At 33.9% G+C, this 21,361-nt stretch overlaps 2 protein-coding genes across 2 annotated transcripts; both read right to left on the reverse strand.

Moving 5' to 3' along the window:
* Positions 1–13,468: 13,468 nt before the first annotated feature.
* LOC111882856 (uncharacterized) lies at positions 13,469–14,814 on the reverse strand. The gene is made up of 2 exons (XM_023879228.2): positions 14,595–14,814; positions 13,469–14,505 (listed from the first exon to the last, which is right to left on the reverse strand). Exons 1-2 carry the CDS (start codon positions 14,812–14,814, stop codon positions 13,469–13,471), a joined length of 1,257 nt encoding a protein of 418 aa, XP_023734996.2.
* Positions 14,815–18,969: 4,155 nt separating this feature from the next.
* Positions 18,970–19,979, reverse strand: LOC111882857 (uncharacterized). Its single transcript, XM_023879229.2, has 2 exons — positions 19,376–19,979; positions 18,970–19,304 (listed from the first exon to the last, which is right to left on the reverse strand). The coding sequence occupies exons 1-2, from the start codon at positions 19,977–19,979 to the stop codon at positions 18,970–18,972; spliced, it is 939 nt and encodes a 312-aa protein (XP_023734997.2).
* Positions 19,980–21,361: the final 1,382 nt, after the last annotated feature.

Genomic DNA, 21,361 nt, shown 5'->3' on the forward strand with positions numbered 1-21,361 from the left:
CAGGCTCCCTGAAGCTCCGCAATCCGGTGTTCGGCCGCAATCACTCTCTCCTCGAGAGCTGCGTGGCTCACCTGGTACTCCCTTACCTCCGATCGAGCGACAGCAAGGTCCTCGATAAGTGGGTCCACTCGATAGAAGTCCCTTTCCAACTCCCTGGTGCGTGCCTCGGTGGCTGCCGAAACATCATTGAGATTCCGAACTTGATCTGCCATTTCCCTACTCTGGTTCCCCAAATTCATGATATGTTGGACCATGATGGGGAGGGCTCTGTCAGCCGGTCCCCCGTGGCTGAGGTCGTAGTAACCAAGTTGGTCGCCATATGGTGATCATTGGCGTCGTTGTTGGCTCCACCTCTCGATCATTGTTGCCCAATGGGGCTCAGGCCCGTTATGGCCGAAGCGGTTCGCAGGCACCCTAGCGATGTAAGGAGGGTTGAAGACTTCCTCCTCTAGTTCCTCTTCTTCTTCTTCTTCCTCTTCAGATCCTTCTTCTTTGTCCTCCATTTCAACTTCCTCCTCGGGTTCTTCTTCTTCGTCAATCTCCTCAGGATCCTCCTCAATCATCTCCTCGGGTTCTGCCTCGATCCATCCAGCGTTTCCCACATTAGGGAAGTAAGGGTCTCCAGGTAGATGAAATATGGCCATGTCGTCTGCGCAGAATTGGGGTGTAAGAAGGATGTAACGGATAATAATAATAATATTGCGCTATAGCAACATAAAATACTCCTATAGTATTTTAAGTGTTTAGATTTGGTTTTTAAAGCATTCTTTGTAGATTGAAGTTAGGTTGTTAGATTTGTTGCCCATTACAACTATCCCCCAGTATGTGTAGGTCACTTCTCGGACGGACATAGTTGATCAGGCTATATCCTTCCCAAAACTGATTACACATGCCAAGTCATACTCATAGTGTTCAACTCATCTTCATTCGCTTTATGTTATCCCTAGTTATGACACTATGCGAGCATCTATGTAAACTTTAAAAAAGAAAACTATTTATCTTCTAAATGTATAACCGATTGAAAAATGTTCAAATCAGAGACTTTTAGTCCCAAATGTGTTTATAGTTTGTATATCTTATGTGGTTTGATATACTTAATTCACTATAAACCGTGCTCTGATACCAATCTGTCACACCCCCAAACCAAGGATGGCAGAAATGTCCGGGGGTGGAGGACTTCATGTACAGTATCATAACAACAATTGCAATAGTGATTAAAGTAAACAAAACCAACATAAATATAATTGAAAGAGTTACATCATTTTATGAGTTTACATGTTTCCAAATCAATTACATTATGTTGAAAAAAATGAAATGTTTGATGCCTTAACGTCCCATCCTCAAAAGCACTTGATTTATTGTTTATTGATTTCCTGAGAATACAAGTTGCTTTGAAAAGGCGTCAACACGAAGGTTGGTGAGTTCATAAGCATTTGTACGTAATTATGAAAACCTTTACTTATAAAAGTAGTGTTCGTTCCAGAACATCCAATATTTTCCTTAATACGTAAAATGTAGTCTTAAAACCTAAGACCATAAGGTATAAGTAACATTCAAAGCTTATAGTAAATAATGCAAGTTTAAATCAACATAAACTCGTTAAATTTAGAATTAAAACCCGTAAATCTGGTGTTTGTTAATTCCACATGTGAGTTATTATAACCATACTATGACTCAGACGGCCTCGTAAATACGACGTTCTTCAGGCGTCGCAAGTTAAATGACACTTGTCACCTCAGACCTGCCGGTCTAGCTGTTGCATGCAGCTCAGGTGTGGGTTTGTCAGACCCAATATAGATCTATACACAACTATCACGTTCTCCCTACAAGAGACTATGGTTACAATTTACAGGGCTTTTGACTTTGTTACATAGATGTAACATGAAGCAAGTGTCTCACAAATTTATTCATTAACAGATTTACGTGAACGAAGAACCTTTGGTAAAGAGTTTGAAATGTAATGAAACATAAACTACACCTATTATAGTTTATTATAATCATTTATAATCTAAAAGCAACGTAAACTATACTTCCATAGTTTATCAAATATTAGCAATGGACGTAGACATTGTTTATAACAATAAACTAATTTCCATTCTTGAGAAGGAAAAAATCCATTTTTCTACTGATGTATGTCTAATTACCAAGACAAAATGACATATAATGTAATAATATATGATCACATAATGATATACACCTTGCTCAACAAGTTACAAGGTGGAATGAAATGGATAGCATTTTTCTGTTGTTAACATTTTCTATTGCTGTTTTAGAAAACTTATAGAAAAATTATCAAATGTCCAAATCAAAATCCGTAAATTCTGGGAGTTTGGAAAATGAGTCTAGTTTGTTCATAAATTTTAATATGATATTTAGTGACCTCCAACTTGTGTGAAAAAGTCCATCATCACAGACTGGTCCAGATTCGTTCATGAAATGATAGGCAGTTTTGTAAACATCACCATAAATTGTAGAAAAATCTTATGGAGATGTGCAAGTATTCATTTTAAAGATAAGAAATTGAACTATTTTCACCTATTACAGTTTTGAAAAATAAAATGTTTAAGTTGCCCAAAACAGTCCGTGAATGGAGTCCAACTTTTCTGATGAAAGCTGTTGGAAGAGTTTAGTTGTGTTCTTGTTCTTTTAACTTGTATCCCCCCCTTAAAACTTAAGAAAACGTGAAAAGATAGGGGTATGAACTCACCTTATGTTTTCTTAATGGATGGATGTTGAAGAAGAGAAATGTTCAACTCAAGAACACTTAGAAGATGCCATGAAGAATCGAGAACCTAACATGAAGGTGACGACGTTTGTGTAAGATTTCTATGATTTTGAGTAGAAGGATGTGTAATAATCATAAAAAAGATGATGATACTTACCAAAAGAGGGAGAAAAACCTTGGAGTATGCCTTGAAGTTCTCGAAATTAAGAGAGAAAGATGAGAGAGTTTGGAGTGTGATTCTTGGTGGAAAATGAGAGAATGAATGAAGTGTGAGGAGAGAGAGTGGATGGTCCATCCCTATGAATGTGGGAAATGGCTGGAAATGATGAGAAAGTATATTGACATGACCTAGGTATGGTGGAAGGAGTGTGGTTGGTCATGGAGTGGGCGTGGGTGGTTGCTTGTGTCATAATCTAAAGGAAAGTCAAGACTCCACCTTTTGTACTTCACCCACTCTTCTTGGATGAGGTTTATCCCCAAAAACATGATTAATTAATAAATATGGGGTCTAATATGTTAAAATAAAGTTTTGGGTGAAAATTCCGCATTAAAATGATGAAAAATGGGCTTAAAATGAAGTTGTAGTCGAAAACCGGGAAGTTGAGGCAAAGCTGCGAGGCTTCTCGCATGAAGGAGCGAAGATGCGATGGTTCGGTCCCTCCTGGTGCTGGACCCGATGGCGAACTGGTCTAGGAAGCAAAATGGAGCGAAGCTGGTCGGAAACAAAATGGACCGAAGGGCTGGCTTCTCATATTCCATGATCCATGGGTTTCTATCCCCCATGGATTATCCATGGAGCACCTTATGGGTTTTAGCCCAATCTATACAAAACCATGGATCATTAGCCCACTATATAAGAATAGATTATTTACACAATCAACCCAATATATTTAATTAGTCTCTTTTTGATCACTTAATTAATTCCAAATTAATTCTTTGATCAATACTAATTAAATAATATTATTAATATATTAGAAATTATAATATATTAATAATCCTTAAGTGTCCTTTCTCTCATTTAGTCTATCCAAGTGTTGTAGTGCCATGCAACCCAAATGGAGCATGCCCACCAGGTCAAGTACATCCTAGAAATGGTTATGAACTTAGACACCTAATCCAACAGTCTCCCACTTAGATAAGTCTAATAACTATATCTTCAAGAATAACTTCAGGAACAGATCAACAATCATAGCTCTTTCAAGGTCTCGCGGAAATGAGATGATGATGATACGCCATTTAAGATAAGTGATTATATAATCCTCTATTCTAGATATTAGTCGGACAAATACATGGAACAATGTCTTACTTATTGTCCAACAGTTTGTTTCCCGATTTCCGATTTGTTTGACATAGAACTTAATTGAACACATCAACTTAGTTCTGACTGGGCCCGGTACATGGGTCAACACAAAATCATCGAGGGGCCCAGATGTCGCTTCTAATCCAATAAGGAACAGCTAACTTTGACTCATATGCTTGTTCTACTACTTGTTGAATCATACACAAAGGCACGTTTTATAACATCGAGTTACCAATGCATTTTCGTACAATCAATGTAGAACAAACTCATAGGCAACTAGTCATATCTCTAGGTTTGAAGACTTATATGATATTACCATATCACGATCACTCGAGATATATTCCATGAAGTGATATCAATGAGCGTGGGTTGAATCCAATACTCAGAACTTATGAGCACTCATGAATGTTGCAGCAACTCGTGCTATGTCCCATACCTTGGACATCTACAATCCACCTTTATGACAGTGTTGATTCATATCTACTTCCAACATATGATCGACTGTGGATGGTTTGAATAACTTAGTCATTCAGGAAGAATGACCTAGTTATTCTGGAAGTCAAAACATGCAAAGTGAAACACAAGAATAATCGAATCAAATATGGTCTCAAAACTTATGAATATAAATAGAACATATTTTATTTATCACTATATTGATTACACATTATTCATTGCATACTGTTTTAAACTATCAACTTTATACATGAATTAAAACAATAGTTGTCCCATGCTCCAAGCATGTACACTATGGTTTTTTCTATACACTAGTCATGCCATACACCACATATGCGCACTATGTTTTTCCAAACATTAGTTATGCCATACACCAAGTATGCACACTAAGTTTGTCTATGATCTTTACTCTATGAAATAGATCGATTGAACATAATTCCAATGATACTCATTTCACAATCCCAAATCCTTACCGCAAATGCAAGAATTCCAAATTCCTGCCATTTACCTAAATCTGTTAGATTCTAAACTTATATGCATTGGTCTTCTTGTAATGATTCTGCACAAAGTCACAAAGACTTGTCAACAGACATTATAGAGTATTCCAATGGAGATCAACTCCCTGGAAACGAAGTCTCATTTTCAAATTCATTGCTTTGAAAATTCTTCTTGCATTAAGTTTCCTAATCTTACATAGATTTAGTGAATAACTTCCACCTATGGGAACATTTCCATATTCCCCTTTTGACTATTAATATTGAAATATAGTTGACTCTTTTTAGAATGTCAATATGGTCCTTCCAAAATTAACACTATACTTTTAACTGTCCCTGAGCAACCAATCTTTGGTAAATCTTATATTGTCCTCGACAATTGCTTAATCAAATTAGTCATATCTAGTTCTAGGACTTTTTCCCTCTTAATGCTCTAGGCATTTGGAAAAATTTAGAACAGATGAATATTATAGCATATGCAATCGATCCTATATCCAAAGCATACAGGACACGATTCATAAAGACATGATACAAGACCAGTCTTTTGCTATAATATTTCTATTTCTATTTGCCAAGTTCTCATAATTCAGATTATGAAAAGGGATGTCGTAATCATAATCTAATTTTAGAACGCAAATAATGGACTCATATATAGAATTTCCTTATGTTGAGCCATTCCAACATAAAATTCAAATATATATCCTTGACAAAAGATGATTAAAACCTCAATCTAAGCTTTTAGAATTGAAATGAAGTATAATTTCCTCTCCCTTAATTATAGCAAAACAACTTTTTCCCAATTGAAACCTTTTGTTTTCTATAATTAACATTGCTAACTTGCAACACTTATTATAGTTATCATGCTCCCACTTGCATGATGATTATTAGCATAACACTTATGCTCCCACTAGCTTTGACATGTACTCAAAAATCAGCTGGACTTCTATAAATCAATAATTTATTGACCTTCTTACCAAAGTTCATACACCTTTCCTTAGATAGCACACACGTGTGTCTAAACAATTTCAGAATTATGAAAAAGGATGTCGTAATCATAGTCTTAATGGTTTAGACCTTTTCCATTTCTCACAAGTCCATGTTAGTGTGTCGGTTAACCACGCACACTCCACTAACGACTTTGAGAATGCAAATATCACAATTGCTATCTACTTAAAATCTACTTAGTGAAAGTGTTTCCTTACCATCATTTTCATGAATCGGAGAGAAACCTTATGACACTTTAGATTTTATGGTGTATGTGTTCCTATCCATGTGAATCGGAGAGAAACCTGGCAGCACAAGGGCCTTCCCTTGCTTCCAAGTTGTTATGCAACTAATTGAGAACTCTCAGAAATCATATGCAAAGACAACTTTAACTGGAATCGGCACATAAATAGGAATATGTCAACACGATAGGTTATAAACCTCAAGTCATGTGCTAGTGATAAACTATGGGTTTTTCTTCTTGATTAGATCTGGAAGCTTTTCCAAGATCTTTAAGACTCCCACTGTCCTTTTGACATATAAGACTCACTTGCCAAATATTCAAGAGATAGTGCGGATTCTTTATCAAGACAAACACTTCACACAATTGGCCTTAGTTGGTCTTTGTTTTATCCAAAACATCACAACTTACCAATTTCAAATGTACAAGAGTAGGACACATTTTACTCTTACATTTGTCAAGTGTTATAAACCTTTCTTTAAGATATGTCACTCAATTTACAATCATGGAGTATAACTCTAAGATTTGTTTTTGGAATGAAGTATGACTCATCTTCTTGATTTAACCACTTCAACAATTCATGATTCCTCTTCTTAGCCATAAGAATGTACTAAGATGTCCTTACAGGACCAATTGTGATATGGTTTCTTAATCAGTAAGATGATCACAAAACATGATACTACAGTACTCTCCCATCTTTTCCGATTTGAGTAACTTTTATCTTTCTACCTAATTTGATTCTTCTCATTCGTTCTGTCATACATCGAAACTTTTCCAATGTTTCAGAATTATACTTAAACTTGTAAGTATAACCATATTTACTAAACTTTAGTAAATCATGACGAATAGTCTTATCAATCTTTTATAATGGACTTGACCAGTGCACAAGAATGTGTACTCGATCCCTTAGTGCTTCACTCGACTCACATATACATGTGAACAAGGTATTAGTCGTAATTTTCAAAAGAGGAAAATTCTCATTCATCATACGACTTGCATGATTCCATGTTTCTATCCAACTGAAACTTGGGTAATGAGAATCTTTCCTTATTTGATAAATTATGACACTACCACAAACGAAAGAATCAAATCCATTTTCCAATGTTGCTATCAATGGTATCATATAAACAATAATTTTTTTACAAATGCCACTATAAGGATATTTAAAATAAATAAAAACGAAACTTTTCTTTTATTTAAAACTTGCTGAAAAACTTATCCTTACAATGCAAATGCATATGAAAACTATGTTGTTATCTATTCCTAAGAAATCTATACAACTCTTATGTAGTAGCTCAAAAATTCTGATCACTGAACCATGTGATTGAAATCCATCTATGCGATCAGAATCAACTTACTTTCATTAACCTTCCTCTCTTTTCTTTGATTCTTAAAACTTCAACATGTGACCCAGTCACATCATGTAATAAGAATCTCCAAATAGGAACTTAATAGAGTTAGATAGTGGACTTACCTGAAGTGGAGTCAATTTTTTTTTTGACTTGACGAACCTTATGATCTTTTAGGTAAATAGGGCAGCTTTGCAACCAATAACCCTTCCTTTGGCAATAGAACCATATGGACTCTTTGGTAATGGTACATGGGACTATCTCAGAATTAGCCTTTCTCTTTACCATTTGCTCAACTGAGTTGACTATGGTCGATCCCTTCCCATTGGGAAGATAAAGCTTCTCTGGATATCCAATGTTACCAATTGTCAATGTCCATTGTAGTTTGGGAAGTTGATCTACTAATGAAATTTGCTCTACCAGTGCTCCAAATCATTGCTGATTCAGCAGCACCAAGCAAATAGATAAGATAATTAAGCGTCATGTCATAGTCATTTACATAGTAGTCCGAAAGGACACTTACTATAAGACTTAGAAAGTGATTGAACAACCAACTTTCTCAAGACTTTGACATCCAACTCTCCCGGCTTGTCAATATGTGACTTCATCTCCATGATGTGAGCACACGTAGACCTTGCTTGCCTATAGGACTTGAGTGACCTTGAACTTGTGGGTTAAGGAGAATAATTGGAGGATGTGGAGGAAGTGAAGAATGATTTTCATGATCCAACCACGGGATATCATCTTCATTAGGAAAACTTGTTCCAAGAGATTTGGGAAGATCATAGATCTCTAAACCAGACATCTAATAGGAGATATTCAAGATAGTTGATTTAAAGTCCTTAATATAACACCCATTATGAAATGTTAAGGCTAGGACCCAACACAATATTTTATAACTTAGAAGAGGGATGCCGTAATCCAAGCTATAGAATATTTGAAGGTAGGCGAATGACGATTCACCAATTTCCACCATGAAAAACGAAATAATTATTAGGTTTTAATTGGTTTTGAAACTCCTAGATTCTTTGAGATTCATTGAACTTTTCAATGGCATGTTTCAATATCGAGTGTCCCCTTCAAGTTTTGTGACTGGGATGCCGATGATCACAAAACAAGGTGTGAATAACCATGCAAATTACTTGGTACCCTTAATGTTTTACCCCTCAATTGATGTGTCGGTTATCCACAAGTGCTCCATCGATACTACGATAAACATTAAGTTACCCTTTGCCTACCTAGTTAAGTCCAGCTAGTGTGCTGGTTAACCACACGCGCTCCACTAACCGACTTAAGCAAAGTGCAAAGTGTAATTTCATGGGTTAGCTCCTTATTCGCATTTTCCTAAAGTAAATAAGGTTTGAAATTTATAAAACATTTAGTTACTTTATGTTTATCATTAATACTTTTAATGAAGATTTAAAGTCCTTGTCTTACCCGTTCGGCTAACGACCCTCCACCGATCAAGGAAGCGGTGGGTGAGAGTGGAAACCCATTAAGCTGCCATTTTATAGGCAGCAACCTTATATCCTCCTTATAGACCAGCTTCGTGAATGATGTCTATTAACGGTAAAACGACTTATTCTTATATATATATACACTTATTATTAAACTTATAATATTATAAAGTATAAGGGTTGAATTTTAAATTTTAAAATTCTAGGGGTTGGAACTAATGTTTTTAAAGTGACTTTACATGTTCCAAAACTTGAGGGCAAGTTTTTTAAATTTCAAAACTTTTCATTTTTCATAACTTATGACTTAAATGGTTTATTAAAATGAGTGACTTTTCATTTTATGTAACCTATGTGTTTCATTAATGGACTTTAAAAGGGTGACTTTTGGTAATCCATAACTTGAGGACAAATTATGGATTCCATTAAAACACATAATGATCAAGAATAAACTAACAAGCAAGTTACAAATAATTCCTATGATCTTCTAAACTCATAAGTGTAGGAACTTTCATATCAACAATTTCAAGAATCATAAATAAACCATACAAAGTTTGAAATTTTGATAATAACCTTTGAAATTGGATTAGCATAATCATTACCACATCAAAAACAGGTTTTAAGGTTCAAAAAACAGTTTAGGGTAATGACCCTCATACAATATCAAGGAAAATCTCGAAATTCTGCATACAGGGGAATCATCACGTCGTGGTAAAGACTGCCACGTCGTGGTGATCAGTCAGATGCAAAGAAATGTAGAATTTCAACTTTTGAAAAAACATGTAGCATCAAGTATCAAGAAAACAAACTTAGGCTCTAATACCACTGAAGGGTTTTGAGCATGCTAACACTCCTAACGTGTACATGCAACCCTAGAAACCTTGGATCTATGTTTTACTATGATACATGCAAATTTGATTTTCCATGGTTTTTAACATATCTAGCATACCATGGGAAACGTTTAAACATAAAATCTAGAAGAAGAACATACCTTTTGTAGTTTGGATTCCTTGAGAACCTTGTGAGCCTAGCACCTCAAGTGTGATTCCTCAAATGTCTCACACAACACTACAACTCTTGGAATAGACTTGAAAGAAATTCACTTACACCTCTAAATCGTCTAGCCCTCTATCTTGTACAAGTAGTGTCGATTTTGCTAGACTAGGGGTCTTTATATAGTTGTGGCACAAGTAGGGTTACACCATGTAAACCCTAATTGTCATGGTTTTCATATTCCATGATCCATGGGTTTGTAACCCCCATGGATTATCCATGGAGCACCTTATGGGTTTTAGCCCAATCCATACAAACCATGGATCATTGGCCCACTATATAAGAATAGATTATTTACACAATCAACCCCATATATTTAATTAGTCTCTTTTTGATCACTCAATTAATTCCAAATTAATTCTTTGATCAATACTAATTAAATAATATTATTAATATATTAGAACTTATAATATATTAGTAATCCTTAAGTGTCCTTTCTCTCATTTAGTCTACCCAAGTGTTGCAATGTCATGCAACCTAAATGGACCATGCCAACCGGGTCAAGTACATTCCATAAATAGTTATGAACTTAGACACCTAATCCAACAAATGGGAGATGTTTGTAAAATATACATCTGAGTTGGAAACTTTAATGCAAAAAAGTATTCAGGGAGTATACCTTGAATTTAAGACTTCATGGCCATGGAATTGTTCTGAGCAACAAGTTCTAGTGGAACATTCTTTAATATCGAAGGCTCAGTCTCAGTGACTTTAGAACCTCGACATCACAGAAAGACAATGCATGGAAAGATGAAACTCCACTACATCTTAGATAAAGGATAATAATTTGAAGGTCTGAAATATGCATAACTGGAATAGTGTCTAGTGGATCTATTCACAAAGGAAGGATCATAGAGAGGTATAGTCTGCATGTTCATGACATAGGCATGACTGATGTTATCTAATTCAAGTGATTAGTTGATCACGCAAAAAATTATGCAATAAGTAAATTTGTAATTTCCATGGTGATTAAATAATAGTATTTATTAATATTTTGTAAATTTGAAACCATAGTTGAGTAATTTATTATTTTGTTTCAGTTTGCATGTTTACTTCCCTGAGTAATTTTAATATTATTCAAAGTTCCACAGTCGCTCATACATTTGAAAGTAAGTAGTGATTTAAGACTATCATGAGTTGATTGTAGATTGTCGATTGAGGTTAATACAATGCAACTGGAATTGCTACGATATTTATGAGTACTTTGAAAATAGAGATTTTAAGTATTGGATAAACCCTAGCTTAAAGATTACTTTATGGATTTTATCACCAGTAATTCTTAGATGGTAATATCTACTATTCTTAAGCGAATATATATATATATATATATATATATATATATATATATATATATATATATATATAGTTCATAGTTTAGGAATCAATTGTGCACTGGTTTACCCAAATGCATCTCGTAACTGGGTGTTATAAAGAGTAATTTCATGTATGATTGGGTTAGTAAGTTATATGACTATATGTAACAATAGGTAAAAATTGGTCAGAGTTCACCCATCAAACCATCACAAACCGCTAGGTATTAATGACCACTTGTGTGTAATTTTATGTTTACAATGTATATAAAATATATTATATTTATAATTTCTTTTACAACATCTCAAACTGCTCAAACCATCTATCGTTGTAGATCGAAACGAAAATCACCACAACTTTAATTTATTTCTGGCGTTAAAAATAAAAATTTTGCATCAGATATATTTGAGAGTTATGGATAAGATATTTGAATACACTATGTTCTTCTGGCTTCGTGGATATAAAGAACATAAAAAATGGAGGTCGTATGAGAAAGTTACGCCTCTTTAATGTTAGTATTTAGCTGATTTCTTGAAATGAGTTGTGCACTGTTTTGTTTGAGATAGCTACAAGTCTCATAAGATGTTTTTAGCACGATTTTGAATTAAGATTATGGTATATTATGTATTATATTTTTGTCTCATTTTTAATCTCGATCAAAAATCAGATTCGTAAAATCTGTCAAATCCGATCTATTAATCGCGAAACTTTAAATGTTAATTCATGGAGTTCAGTTACTATAATTGAAATCTGTCTGCATTTTTAAAATCACCACAATGAAGAATATCAGCAGGCAATTTCATAAAAATATTACGAAGTCAGTATCGATGGCATGGGAATCGAGAAACGGAAAGATATCACTAAAAATCAAGGTTCTAAAAAGCTCGCCACGGCTCCGCCATGGCGCACCATGGCTCCAAGGCTTGTACATGCCGCCGAGCTTTATCAAAACGCCGTCTTAACTCATATATGTGTATAAAATAGAATAATAACTGAAAATACATATAAAAATATTAATTATATACAAATTTGCCACCTTAAATGACGCCTTACAAACGATATGGCCCGCCAAGGCTCGGAAAAGCTTGAGGCTTGATATTGCCGCCAAGTCATGCCTTACGTTATTTAGAACCTTGCTAAAAATACATGATTGTGAATAATATATTCCAATATCTCGTGTAAATCCAATTTTGTACCTTAAAATCATTCAAAGATCATATTTTTAATCACTCGTTCCATACCCTCATTGTTGACTCTCAAAGCTTCCCTCACACTCTATCCCTCATCTCTCTTTCGTTCTTATACTCCGACAAGGAGGAAAGGAATCCGGCGAACAAGCCGGGAATGAAACCCTCCTCTATTCTTCGATCACCACAACCAAACACCCCATCACATATGCTACTAGACTCAACCCTCTTCTACCTTTTCTTCCACAGCTCGCCGGAAAACAGAACCAGAAGAAAGGAGGCCACTGCCTCCGATCTAACCTCCCTCTCACCACCACTGTCAATGACTAAGACTTCAAATCCGATTAAGAAAAAGATTAAGAAAAAGATTATACCTGAATGATGCGTTGGATTGTATTGATGATGGATTATATTGAATGATTGGATGATTAGATGGATAGTTTGGATAGAACTCTGCTATTCAGAAATAGAACAACTATTTCAACAGAGAAGACAATTGAGATATACTCAAGTCTTAAACACTCAAACTTAGCTTGCTTCTTTCATTTGGGCAAAGGCCCTATTTATAGGCTCAAGAGAGCCGGTTACAATTATTGTTGCAATCGTTTGATTGCAATACGACATATATATTTACGTTACAGCCCCCTAGACTATCGAGGGTTACACACTTTATGTTACATCACAAATAATACAATTGACACTTACCGACACTTTACATAAAAATATCCTACCGACACTTTTATAAAATAACACTCCTTCTACCGACACTTTATATAATTAAAATATAATAATCCCTTCCACATTGAAAGGACAGGTGTATTCAATAATGTCTTCAATTATGGCTTTTTATGTTATTGCTTACGTCATTCCTCCCGCCTCCGAAAAGACATATTTTTAAATAATTTTTTCTTTCATTGTTAATCTTCCATTAATGGTGTTTCTTCTGTGTTTTCTGAACAGTGACTGCAGTTGTGTCTTGGTGCATGCATAATATATTTGCAAAGTTGTTTTTTGATATCAGCAGGTAATTCAGCTAATTGATGAGAAAACTTTTCGAAAGGTTGTTCGAAAGTTTCAATTGCTTTCATTGCTTCCGGAATGATTTCACTGTCTGTTAACGAATAGATAATGAAAGTTTTACTGGCGTAGTTCACTCTGATTCTTGATTTCTGATCTTTACCGTTGCCTATGCGTGATGATGCTAAATAAACACCGGCGAGTGCAAAGATTAGGTGATCCTGTGTTGGTGATTCTCGTGCTAGATCATCTTTTGTTGGTTTTGAGCCATTGCTTATTCCCATGTTTGCGAAAGTAATACTTGGGACAATTAGTTGAGAGTCTTCATCAAAAATTGGGTAGCTAGAGTGCATTTTAATGAATAATCCTCTTTCCTGTTTTGCAAATCGTATTTTATAATTTCTGATGATGGTTTGCACAGCAGAAGGGAACTCGCTGATGCAGTGTAAATTGGTGCCTTCTAGATAGATGGTGTCGATGAATCTATAAATAAAATAATCCCATAAAGTCATAGGATCTGATAGGTCGGCTAAGAAGACTGCTTTAGGACCTGGGCGTCTGGCTATTGAGTAAAAGCCCATCAAAGAATGGACCTCGGTGTATGAAATGAGGCTGTCCCATAATTCGGCAAATTTTTTGGCAGATGGTTTTTTCATGGCTTCTTTTTCTTTTGTTGATAGAATGGATTCAAGAGCAATGTTTGCATTTAATTGGTTAAGGGATCTTGGGATGGTTACGGGTTTTTGTGGTGTGAAGCTGGATATAGGTTTTTGTGGTGTTAGGAGAACTATTTTTGAACATTCGACGTTATCTTTTATTACTGCTTTGTATGCTTTATTGTATGCGGTTTCTGCTTCATTTTTCGTTCTGTAGCTTTTGTGAATGATATTTTTTCCAAGAATATATGAATTGGCGACTCCCCAATCGTCATATACTCCTTTGTTTTCTCCGTTGAAAATTACGTACCATTTCTTTATATTTTTATGATCTGCTTGTAGTGGTGGATATTCCTCATGGTTTGTTGACTTTCATCGGATGATATTTCTTGAATTTCTTCTTTTGGTTGCTTTGTTGTTGAGCTGCTGGCTGCTTCTTCTTTAGATGCTGAACAGGATGATAAAATTTGTATTGTTTGTTGTAGTTGCTCTTTTTCACGTTTGAATACTTCAAGCTGTCTGATTAATGATGCCTCTTGCTCCTCTTTTTGTTTGAGCTGGTGTTTGACTTGCTTCATGATGGCTTCCATTTCAATATTTTTGCTGAATGAATATTTGCGCCTTTTGAGTACCTGAATGACTGTTGAATGATGCTTGCTTTTAATATTTTAAATGATGATATGAGAATTTTCATATCAATGTATGCTTTGGTGATATTTTCATATCACTGTATACTTTATCATTGTTTACTTTGGATGGTATTTTCATACCAATATATGCTTTAGCAATGTATACTTTGGATAGGTTAGATATGAGGTTTCCCTCATTTTCTAAACCCAATAATGATTTCTTCATAGGAGTATTTACCTGAATTAGAATCAGTATCAGTTGTATATGCATATATATCTATATCTGAATCTATCCCTGAATCTTCTATAGGTTCATACCCGAGATCATATGCAATTTTTAGTAAGTTTGTTTCTTTCTCTTTTTTAGTCCTTTTTGGACATTCGTAGGCTTTGTGTCCGTCTTCTTGACATATCCAACATTTACAATCTTTTTTATTAGATGGACAGTAATTTGTGTTAGATTGATATTTTTTCTTATATTGTTTTCTATCTCGAAAATATTTTCTTTCACCTTGTTTATAATATTGTTTATATTTAGGTTTATAAGTTTGTTTTTTCCAAATTTTCTTTTTATATTTTTGTTTATTATTATCTTTACAACCATATTGATTAACTTTATTAGATAAGGTATCACAGCATAAATCAATTCTTGCATCTTGTATTGTTTTTTGTTCTAAACATTTTTTCTGCATCCATGCTTTTAATATACTTATCCTTGCTCCTAAGGTATCTGCAATTTTATTTTGTTGTAATGCTTCTTGGAAATCTTTTATTACACTTTGACTTACTAATGATGGTAATTTTTGGTAAAACATGTCTAATGCTACCTTTTTTCTAGTAAAATCCAGATTATAATAATATTCAGAATATTCACATATAAATGGGTCTAAATAACACATGTTACAAATTCATAAATTAGTTAGATGCCATAATGATTCTAATTGAAAAGCTTCTTGAGATGTTTTATCTTCTATTTGTTTTCCTATGAATTCTTGAATAAGCCGATTTAATACATTTTTAAATGTTTCCATGGCGTCAGTGGTAGCTATCATCATCGTCTCTGTTTCATCGAGAGATGAAAGGAAACGATATGCATTGCCCTGTGTTTTATGTATAATATAATTAAGAAAATTTTTTGGATGTAGATTTCTTAATTCTTCAGTTAGTTGAATTTGAATTCCCATTTTATTACTCCATTCTTGAATTTTTGCTTCGGGATTTTGCTCACAATCAATAAAAAGAATATCTGAATTTGTTGGAAAAGTAAATAGTTTAGGTATATATTGTGGAGAGATTTTTTCCCATTTGTTTTGTTTATTTTTGACAATTCCTTGTCTATATAAAAAATTTTCTTCTAACGAAGGTGGTCCATATATATATTGATTTTGATAATCATCTTCAACATATGATTGTTTTCGTTTTAATCCAAAATTGTGTTGTGAATCTCTATATGGATTTAAATAAGGGTTTTCATCATCTGAAGAAAAATCATATATTACTTCTACGTCATCATTATCTGAATTATTTTCTATTATATTATTTTCTTGAATTTCAGACGGAATTTCTAATGCTGCAAATAATTTAGTTAGTGTTTCTACTTTTTCTTGTAACGTTTCCATAAAAAAAAAAATTTGTTTCTTTTTCCTAGTGAATTAGTTATTATTAACGCTTTTCTTATATTTTATAACTTATTTAACAAATTAATTTTGTTATCTTATCTTCAAAGTTTTTTATTTGTTCTTGTTTCCAATTTATACTATTATTTATTATATGTATTGCTTCAATATTAGATATACAGTTTATTATTGATATGTTAGAGTCTATTTTTAAATTTAGAAGAAATTTTTTAGACTGTTTTAATGTTTTACGAAAAAAATTTAATTCTTGTTTATTTGTGTTTAGGCTTGAAAAACTCATAGTTATAGCTTGAATAACTTATAATGATGATTATTTATATAATGTTTATGGTGGCAAATAAAGACGGTCATACTAAGGATAGAAATAATAGTACAAATAAATGCTTATTAATATTTAGAAGTTTTATGTTTTAAAATACAAATAATTTTGTTTTTAGATGACGTATTTGTTTTTTTTAACGAATTTTAATACTAGTTTTTATAAAATATCTAACATCATGAATATAGTTATTGTTTAAAACCGTATCTTGATTATCAGGTTTGTAGGAATCTTTGAGATTTTGCTTAGAATTATTTATAGATTCATGGATTTGTTGTATTTTTAAAATAATATTTCTATTAGGAATACAATTCATCAATATTTTATTAGACATAAATATATATTTTAAGCATTAATTTGATTAATTTGATTATTATTAAGAACGAGTATTATTTTAATAAAATTTCAAATTTTGTAAAAACTCGAAATGATATTATCATGGAGAAATAAAAGTAATATAATGATTGAAAATATCTTTAGACATATTTATGATATTAAATCTTCTTATGATAAATATCTTAGTTGTTGGTGATGACTTTTTAAATATGAGTATTTAAAAACAATGATCTTTCATTATTATGTTTACGATGTTGCATATGTTTATTTTCTTATTGACTATAGATTGATTATGTAAAATAATAAGAACGTTACTTAGCTCTGATACCAAATTTAACAACATGACGGAATTAATAAAGATTAAGAAAAAGATTATACCTGAATAATGCGTTGGATTGTATTGATGATGGATTATATTGAATGATTGGATGATTAGATGGATAGTTTGGATAGAACTCTGCTATTCAAAAAATAGAACAACTATTTCAACAGAGAAGACAATTGAGATCTACTCAAGTCTTAAACACTCAAACTTAGCTTGCTTCTTTCATTTGGGCAAAGGCCCTATTTATAGGCTCAAGAGAGCCGGTTACAATTATTGTTGCAATCGTTTGATTGCAATACGACATATATATTTACATTACAGCCCCCTAGAGTATCAAGGGTTATACACTTTATGTTACATTACAAATAATACAATTGACACTTACCGACACTTTACATAAAAATATCCTATCGACACTTTTATAAAATAACACTCCTTTTACCGACACTTTATATAATTAAAAATATAATAATCCTGCTCGCCCCTTGCTTCCATCACTGTTGACGATAGCTCCTTTTGTCTCCTTTATCCTGCTTCTCTGATCAAGCTAACAACCGGTGGAGGTTTCCCAATCCATCCCTTCATCTGTTTCCATCCGGGTTTCTTTTTTTCCCTCTCCCAACTAGACAAAGATTAAACCACAAAGGGGCCACTGACGGTCGACTACCCCCCCCCCCCACTCGATGGATTTGCCACCATGGAACCATCCTCCCACCCCCTGAAATGTTTGTGTTCGTGTTTCTTTCTTTTTGATCCGATCAGACGAGGATGAAGACCCTTTCCCCAAATCGATTGTATCAGTTTGACCTAAAATATTTCATCCCTTTCGGTTGTGTTAGATGGACCAGATGAGCCCCTCCTCACAACCTCCAGCCACCGCCAGAGCTTGCATCGACAGCTCTCATTCATCAAATTCCTTAATCGATCGGATTTGTGAAGAAGGCGGTCACTACAATGACCCCTTTACCAATGGTTGTATTAGTTGACAAATCAGTCCCTTTTGTATCAAATTTACCAAACTGTCCTCTAAATCTATTAGTTAAGCAAAATCAGCCATTTGACATAAATCTTTACAAAATAAGTCCAAATTTAGTTAGGTGCTGTTTGTTTTTCTGAAGTCAAAATGTCTGCAGTCTGCGGATCACATCTGCAAGCCTCTGTAGCAGAAGAGGTGGACCAAACGTCTGCAGTCTGCAATAAGAAGACTGTTTGTTTTTTAATGTTTTCAGGCTTCTGAAATAAACTGAATTTTAAATAAAATTATTTTACAAACTTAAAATGATTTTTCAACACCAAAATTTTAATAATAATAGTCTTATAACATTGAAAATAAAATTCATGCAACTAAATTAGTCATACAATAAAAAAAAATGTTTTACAATAACAATTTCATTTAAAACAATTCAATCTATATTGTGCATCAACTGATCAGCAATTTTGTCCCGTAACTGAGTCATATATTCACGGTCTGCTGCAGTACCATGTGTTGGAATCCCGTCTTAATCATCATCAATGGCCACATTGTTATTTCGAAACGGGACATTGGGTTCATCATATCGTGCGAAATACTCATCACTCAATCCTTCTTTCCTTATATAATTATGAAGCGCGAAGCATGCCATGGCAATGTTTCTTTGTGTCACAAACGAGAATTGTGTCATCCTCTTCAATATAGGGAAGACATTCCGAAGTTTTGCATGTCCATGGTTAAATTTTCCTTTATTAGTCAATGCACGTCTTTGACGAAAATCTCCAACCCAATACCTCACATTACGATAAGGGGCCATAAATCCTCGAGTGTGTGCATACGCGGCATCACAAAGATAATACTTGTCTGAAAAAAATGCAAAACACTAATCAATTTTCAAATTAAGATAAAAATATTTAAAAAAAACAAAAACTTACCTGGTGGTGGAAACGGGAATGATGCTTGTGGATCGGCTACTGCTTCTGATAATATTCTAGAGTCATGCGCTACCCCTTCCCACCCGGTCACAAGAAATGTAAAAATCATATTGAAGTCACAAATTGCCAATACATTTTGGTAGAAATCTCCTTTTCCCCTACTTCTATGTAAGTCTTGTTTCTTAGCAGGGACAACAACATGTATCAAAGTGTCATCAAGTGCACCAACTGCTCCTTTGAAAACCCTTCGTAGCCTCCTATTATGTCCTGGAATGTTTGGATTCGGATTAAAAGATGTTGGTACTATAACATCTTGTGCGAAAAGCATCATTTTTTCCAACACTTCATAAAAAAATTTAAGAATTGTTTGCTTCGAGTGTTGAAATCTCCGCTTGATAATCACGTAACGTTGATTATGTCCGATCATCATCAAAAACATAGCCATCTTTTCCTCAACTGATACATGTTTGTTGTCCTTTAATGAGTAATTTGCTCTAAAATGAGCACATAGTCGTACAAAAGATTCACGGGACATGCGTAATAATTCAACACATTGTAAACGATTACGGTGTAATAACTCCAATGTGTATTCATGTCCCGTCATTTCCGAATCATTATCCCGCAATCGTTTCACACCCCTCTTCCAAAAATAACGGATGTAAAGGTACATTAGAATTATGAGAAGTAACTTTTGATCGTGATCCATATGAACCTAAAATCAACAAAGTAGAACTTTAAAAAACATTACATAAACCATATTTCAAGTAGCAAAAAAACATTACATAAACCATATTTCAAGTATCAAATAAACATTCCATTAATCATATTTCAAATAGAAAAAAAAACATTACATAAACCATATTTCAAGTATCAAATAAACATTCCATTAATCATATTTCAAGTAACAAAATAACATTACATAAACCATATTCCAAGTAACAAAATAACAAAAAATAGTTCCAACAAGGGCAAAAAGACCTAACAAAATAGTTCCAACAAAGGCAAAAACATTTAACAAAGTAGTTCCAACAAAGCAAAAAGACATAACAAATAGTTTCAACACTAGAAAATCATCGAACAATCTTCCCATCCTTCAAAACTCCTAAACTGGTACCCTTCATCTCAAGCCACCCTCGTAGTATCTCGGGAACATCGGGCAAATGCATCCACATCTCTCTCATGTTCATGGTTCCTCCAAAAATATGATATGCGACAAAGCGTAAAGGATCTGTAGGGCCTAAATGAAGGACCTTTAACTTCTCTAAACACTGAGGAATTGTATACCCTTTAGTCAAACTTTGTAGAGCTTTCTTCATTTCAAATGCTAAATCATCAGCAGTAATAGAAGTTCCATCAGGTGAAAAAGCAGACGGTGAGGCACTAGGAGCTACAGGAGTTGAGGGTTTAGCCTTTTTGTTGGGGTTACCGGATGGTGTAGCAGTATATGGTGAAGCAGCAGAAGGTGAACCAGCAGAAGTTGAAGAAGCAGAAGGTGGTGGCTCATGATGAGAAGTGTCAACACCATCATCATCCATTACATCAAAAGAGGTGGCGGTGATCTGAAGTGGTGGAACACGACAGGAGGATGCGCCAGCTACTAATGATGATTGGGTTGAGTAACTCCTAAAATTACTAGTGGCACTATTTCCATCAAAAAGACGTGCACAAAAATCTGGAAAAGGCAGTGGAATTGTTCTCAAAGAAGCAGCTTTCAGATGCCCCTAAACCCAAATGTAACACGAAATAGTATAAAAATATTTGGCAACTTCAAACGTAAATATTATATATCTATATCTATATCTATCTATCTATCTATCTATCTATCTATCTATCTATCTATCTATATATATATATATATATATATATATATATATATATATATATATATATATTATTGTATATTAATGTATATGTACCTTCTTAAGATCATCCCACTCCTCGGCTGTTAAATTAAAAGTGTTTGTTTGAGAATTGTATATATTACCG

The sequence above is a fragment of the Lactuca sativa genome, chromosome 1 (assembly GCF_002870075.4).
Source record: "Lactuca sativa cultivar Salinas chromosome 1, Lsat_Salinas_v11, whole genome shotgun sequence".
Classification (NCBI taxonomy): Eukaryota; Viridiplantae; Streptophyta; class Magnoliopsida; order Asterales; family Asteraceae; genus Lactuca; species Lactuca sativa.